We start from the raw sequence: 6168 nt of genomic DNA on the forward strand, positions 1-6168 counted from the left end.
AGTGACAGTAGCATAAAATTTAAGTTAGTGGTTATTAAAACTGCAATAATGTGGGAAAAAAAATAAATTGTTGCAGCAACAGGAAGATGCAAAACTTTCTATTTTTGAGTCTTTGCTTCTTTGAATGAAAGTTCACTATTAGTTCACAATCGCCATGGAAACCGTAATGACCTAAAGGCCACTGTTGAGGCATTGTGGTTACCATGGCAACGTGTTTTGATCCCAACAAACAAACACAGCGCCTTCAGCTGGACTCAGATGCAGCTGCAGGAAATAGTCGACTCAGCCTCGTCCACTTCCTCCCCATACAAAGTGATGAGCCGCGGGTGTACCCTGAACGCACCATGAGCACACACACACACACACACACACATTAGATACAGGTGCAGTTTAAGTCCTGATATTGTCAGTCTGCTTTTCAATATAATGTGACATAATGAGATAAAAATGTAAAATAATGTAACAGGCATGGCGCTGAGTGCATTGAAAATGACATGAAAGAAAACTTCTATAACAGGGAAAGTGTTAATGCAAACATTTTTTTAAAGGTGTACTCCAGTGATTTAGTTTTGCACATCCGCAAAGTTGGAAGAGACAGGTTTATTTTAGGCTAAAATAGAAGAAGCAGAGGTCGAGATGTCCAGACTTTTATGGGCTGTACACAAATTTGGTCTCAATAACCGGGACAGTGACAAGCTGCTGTTTATTGTGTAAGGGAACTGGTTTAGTATGGAGTCATAGGAGTGCTATACAAAAGAAAGAACAAAGAATCTCTTAAAGAATAAGAAAATTAATGTGGGAATATAAAGTCAAATGACCAAATTATATTCATTTAATTTATTTTCACATTTATTTTTTTAAACATTTCTGTATATTCATATATTTTAAAATATTTTAATTTTTGTATGTTTTTATATATTTAATTTTTTAAAATCAATTTTTCTATAATGTAATTTTCAGCCCATTATTCTTCATGACTGTTCCCTGTTGGTTTTGCTTTTCGATGTAGCATTTGATTTTCCCTTTTGCATTTTTGGAATTGTAACAGGTATTTTTCACTATGTTCTAAAATCAATCAATCAATCAATGCATCAAGAAAATAGCTGGCATGTTAATCAATAATTAGGTTAATCATTAGTTGCAGCCATGTTTCACTCAGTGCAATAATACACTGTTATATATGATATTATGATTATTATAAGATTTATTTTCTTTCAGGAGTAAACAATCATAGTACCTGATGAGCACTTCGTTAGCAATCTCCACCAGCTCTCCGTCGATATTCCAGGGGAAGGCGGCTCCCTCTGATTGGATGATGGGCTTTGTTTTGGAGTCGCCTTCCTCCTCGCTCTCCTCCTCCGATAAGCCAATCACTGAACGGGGGCGGATCCTCACCGCTGACACGGCGTGCGTTTCCACGAAAGAGAAGCTGAACTGCGGATGGACAATCAGACAGTCAGAAAGACAAACAGACAGGAGTGTGTGTGTGTGTGTGTGTGTGTGTGTGTGTGTGTGTGTGTGTGTGTGTGTGTCAAAGGTCAGCTGAGGAGGTCAGAAAAGCTTGTTAACATCCTTGTTAAGCAGCTTGTTAATCTGCAGCAGTGACTGGGTTCCTTCCTGTTTAACTGTCCTGTTGTCCCGACTCTTACATCATGAAACTCCAACAGGGGGCAGCAAAGACTGACAGACAGACCAACTGTGTTTTCTTAAAACAAAGCTGAAAAGATGGCTTGACAGTTTTTCAAGTCTGTCTCATGACAAAAGTCGAGTGTTTGCCTGATTTGCCTGTTTCCTGAGAATTTCCATTTAGTGGCACTTTCTACTTCTACTCTAGTGTATCCCTGAGTATGTATTCTATATATTGTACTCCACTACATTAATTTGATAACTTTAGGTACTTTATTAGGACAAAACATTTCAAAATCTTTTAAATATGATGCACTGCAAAAAAAACACTGAGAAGTATCTCAAATTTGAGCTTAAATGAGTAATTGATTAATTGATTGCATTTATCAAAAGAAAAATAGCCAGTGATTAATTGTTTCTTTATGTGGTTTCAGTTTCTCTAATATGATGATCTGCAGCTTCTTTACAAGACATACAGTACTTCTCTGATAAATTTTAAAGGGCATTTCTTGCCATTTTATCATGTTTTACAAAAGAAACGAATGGATTGAAATAACCAGCGTATTAAAAAGACCATTACTTATATCTTTATATAAAATAGTTAAAAATGAGATCTCATCCAACTCCAGGAGTAAAATTCTGTTTAACATTAATCTCATGATATTTACAGATACTTGCAGACTTTTAAGTAACATTTTCAATGTTGAGTATTTTTACACAGCGGTAATAATACTGTTATTTAAAGGGTCTGAATACTTCCTCCACCTCTGTAATAGCCAGGTGTCCATAAGACCCCTGCAGCTCAGCACAGAAACACAAACAGGATTTTTTTGGACTAAAAAGCCAGTGACTTTGGAAAATACGTACTTAAATTAAATATAAACAAAGATGTGTCTAAGTCTGGTTTTCAGATCACACTGCTATAAATTCTGGTTTGCTTTCAATTTTTCACACAGCCCTCACCGGGCAAGACTGACTCAGGTGAGGTTCAGCGTCCACAGTGGGTTGTCACTGTTACATGGCTCCTGCTCCACCAGGATGCCATGTCTTGTCATGTTTGACAATGAGCTGTCCGTCCAAATGTAGGTCAGTGAGTAAACAGCCTGTTTACTAAACAGCCTGTTTACTCACTGTTGCCGCACTGTCAGTATATTTAGTAAGTGGGTTAGTGTGTGGTCTGCCAGGCCGGGCCGGGCCAGGCCACGCTGAACCAGGCTAATCTATTCATTAACTGGTTTGAGGACAGCGAGGTCGAGAGTGAGCAGTGGTGAAAGAAGTACTCAGGTCTTTCTGTTAAGTTCGCTGTTGAAGGTGTGGCTACTTTTTTCTTTAAGTACTTCATGTACTGCTTTGCAGCTTGTCAATTTCCCTCCAGGGATCAATAAAGTCTTATCTTAACATGTAATCATACATCATCATTTATTTGTTGATTACATTTTGTATTATAAATCTGAATCTGCAAAGTAACTAGAAAACTAAGATCAGAAAAATCTAGTGGAGTAAAAGATGAAATATTTGTTGTGGAATAGTAGGAGTAGCAGAAAATAGAAACTCTCAAGTACAAGTACCTTAAAATTGTACTCACAGTACAGTACTAAGAGTATTTACGGTGCTTGAGTAAATGTACTGAGACACATTAGGGATGAGATCAGATAATGCCTCCATTTTGGATCCAGTTCCCGGTAGGCTGATTCCTAAAGCGCTGATACTAACAACTCTCTTATCAAACCTTTGAAGTCTCCTCACTGTTTATTTGCAAAGAGGAATGGAAAATATACAAGTAGTAGCTTCTCATTTTTAGCCAAATGTCTCTGGTTAAAATGACAAACATCCCTGACAGCAGATTAGATCAGCTGTAGCTAATAACATTACTTCAGTGAAAACTTTGTCTGTTCTCTGGTTAATTGCTCTCTGGAGCCGGTGTCTGTATTCAGCCAAAGATAGTTTGTGAGTGAAAGACACATCACTCTTTAACACCACTTTATGACCATGAGTGGACTGTTTGTAGTTCAACAGGGGCAAACAGAGAGCTGACTCTTCTGCAGAGAAATGATCAGCCGTTCACCTCATCGTCATCTTAAACCAGCAATGACTCATCTTTTTCGCCACTTGAGGGCAGTGGATACAAGCTGTGAACGCAACATTGACATTTCATCATCTTTTTAAGTACGTATGGCAAACTTCTAATCAGCCATCTTAACAGCTGCTTAACCAAACATCCAGCAGACATGAAGCAATGTAATGTGTCTTTTAGCTCCGTTTTTTGTCTCCACCAACTCTTGTTCTTTAGCTGCTGAATGCTCTGCAGTGTTCACAAGCTACTGTACAGTGTGTTTGTACAGTGTGCGTGTGTGTGTGTGTGTGTGTGTGTGTGTGTGTGTGTGTGTGTGTGTGTTTACAGTTTTTCCCCCACTGAAAACAGCTGTCTGCTGAGACTCAACATGAAGCTATAAAAGTGGTGAGTGTGAATCAAGTTGTGGTCCGGAGATAAACAATGAGCTGCAGATACAGGTGATAATTCTCTGTAGTTTCATCACTACACCTGAGCAACAACTTTCACACATGTCATTTTATACACTATAAAATTATTGATTATATCTGCCTCGAGTGGATTTAATACTGCATAAAGACAGAGGACTGTTTGATCGACAGCTGTTCTCACCTGTCCGCTGGAGCTGCTGTATCTCTTCAGGTGTTTGACGAACTCTGACCTGGAAGTGTTTCCCACTGCGATCAGTGCCGCGCTGCCATTTGCCAAACTGCCACAAACAGGAAGGAGGAGGAGGAGGAGGAGACAGTTAAGGTCACACAACATAGGTGACTTTACACAACTGCTCGTCATACACCTGTGTACCTGGTGTTGGGAGCCAGGCCTCGAGGAGCATGTGGACTCAGGCAGGGGATGGACATGATGCTGACGCTCAGATACAGCCCCTGATTGGTCGTCCAGGACTCCTCCCCCTCTGCATCAGCAAATCAAAGAAAGATGAATCATGAAGACGGACTGCTTGGTGGCGACCAAAACCTGAACCAGCTTTGATCTTTTGTCCAGAAACAGTCTCCAACCAAAGACAGGCAAGTACCACTCTCACCTGAATCTGGATCCTGGTCCAGGTCCTGATCCTGGTTTCTGAGAAAGGAGATCAAACTTTGTTTTGAACATGACTGACAGCCACATCAGTGGTTTAAAAGTGAATGTACTGTGTAATACAGCACTAATACACTGGCTAAGTGGGAGTTCAGACCGCAAACAGACTGTTAATTTTTGTTTGACATTTTGGGAAATAAATTTATTCCCTTTCTTGGCACCTGTCAGATGAGAAGACTGATACCACTTCATATCTGTGTGATAAATATTACGTTTTTGTATTGATTAAACAAACAAGATGTAATATGTTAACTAGTGAGCCAGGCTAGCTGTTTCCCCCTGTTTCCAGTCTTTATCCTAAGCTAAGCTAACTGGCTGCATATTTACCATACAGACATGTGAGTGGTATCAGTCTTCTCGTCTAACTTTCAGCAAGAAAGCAAATAAGTGTATTTCCCAAAATGTCAAACCATTCTGGGACTGTTGTAACTTGGTTTGGTAACTTCAGGTACTGGGCCTGATGCGAGCCGGATGGATCGGCCCATGTTTGGACAAAAATTTAGAAATTATGTTCTTGTGTTTCTTACCGACGTTCAAACAGATTCGTGGTTGACTTCTTCGTTGGTAGGAAAGACAGCTGACAGTCCTCTGGTCTGAGTGAGACAGAGAAAGAAATGTGAGAAATAAAAAAAATAAAAAAGCACCACAACATTCTTAGTTTTGAATCTAAATTCGGGTAAATTTTATTTATTTAGCCAAAATCACCATTTTATCTTTGAGGGATTTCTGAACATATGGATCTGAGATTAAGATAAGAAAAAAAAAATTCAAATTGGTTTTTATAACTTTAAAAGATGTATTTGTGTTACCTTAGTCTAGCCAGAGTCTTCACCAGAGCGTACTCTCGTCGTCGCGATGATGGCATCCACCTCTTCTTCTCTGCCCGTGCTAAGCTGCGCCCACCAAAGCCAAACATGGCGGAGAAACCAAAACACACCAACTGTCCGAGAGAGGAGAAGCTGCACATGTCCACCTGCTGCAGGTGACCTGTAGGGTGAGGGGGTGAGAGGAGGGGGGTTAAATACAGATGTTTGAAAAAGATCCTTGTGATGATGAATAATAATTAGAAATAAATTAGGATCACACACACACACATACACACACACACACACACACACACACACACACCCACACACACACACACACACACACACACACACCCACACACACACACACACACACACACACACACAACGAACAGCCTGTAAGGAGGCCAAGTGGTCTTATGGTGAGAAGCTCATTAATATTCATGAGAAGCAGCACTCCAAATACGGGCGACAGAAGGAGGTCAGGAGTGTGTGTGTGTGTGTGTGTGTGTGTGTGTGTGTGTGTGTGTGTGTGTGTGTGTGTGTGTGTGTGTGTGTGTGTGTGTGTGTGTGTGTGTGTGTGTGTGT

At 40.1% G+C, this 6168-nt stretch overlaps 1 protein-coding gene across 1 annotated transcript in view; it reads right to left on the reverse strand.

The window, feature by feature from the left end:
- Positions 1–242: 242 nt before the first annotated feature.
- cerkl (ceramide kinase like) overlaps positions 243–6168 on the reverse strand; it is a gene marked incomplete at its 5' end in the record, with an annotated part of 34308 nt that continues 28382 nt past the window's right edge. The window contains 7 exons of the mRNA XM_022740291.1: positions 243–333; positions 1238–1434; positions 4289–4385; positions 4481–4589; positions 4719–4756; positions 5302–5367; positions 5584–5761. Of these exons, the coding sequence (XP_022596012.1) occupies positions 255–333; positions 1238–1434; positions 4289–4385; positions 4481–4589; positions 4719–4756; positions 5302–5367; positions 5584–5761 (764 nt within the window). The remainder of the gene's footprint in view (positions 334–1237; positions 1435–4288; positions 4386–4480; positions 4590–4718; positions 4757–5301; positions 5368–5583; positions 5762–6168) is intronic.

The sequence above is a fragment of the Seriola dumerili genome, unplaced genomic scaffold (assembly GCF_002260705.1).
Source record: "Seriola dumerili isolate Sdu_G_001 unplaced genomic scaffold, Sdu_1.0 BDQW01000052.1, whole genome shotgun sequence".
Taxonomy (NCBI): Eukaryota; Metazoa; Chordata; class Actinopteri; order Carangiformes; family Carangidae; genus Seriola; species Seriola dumerili.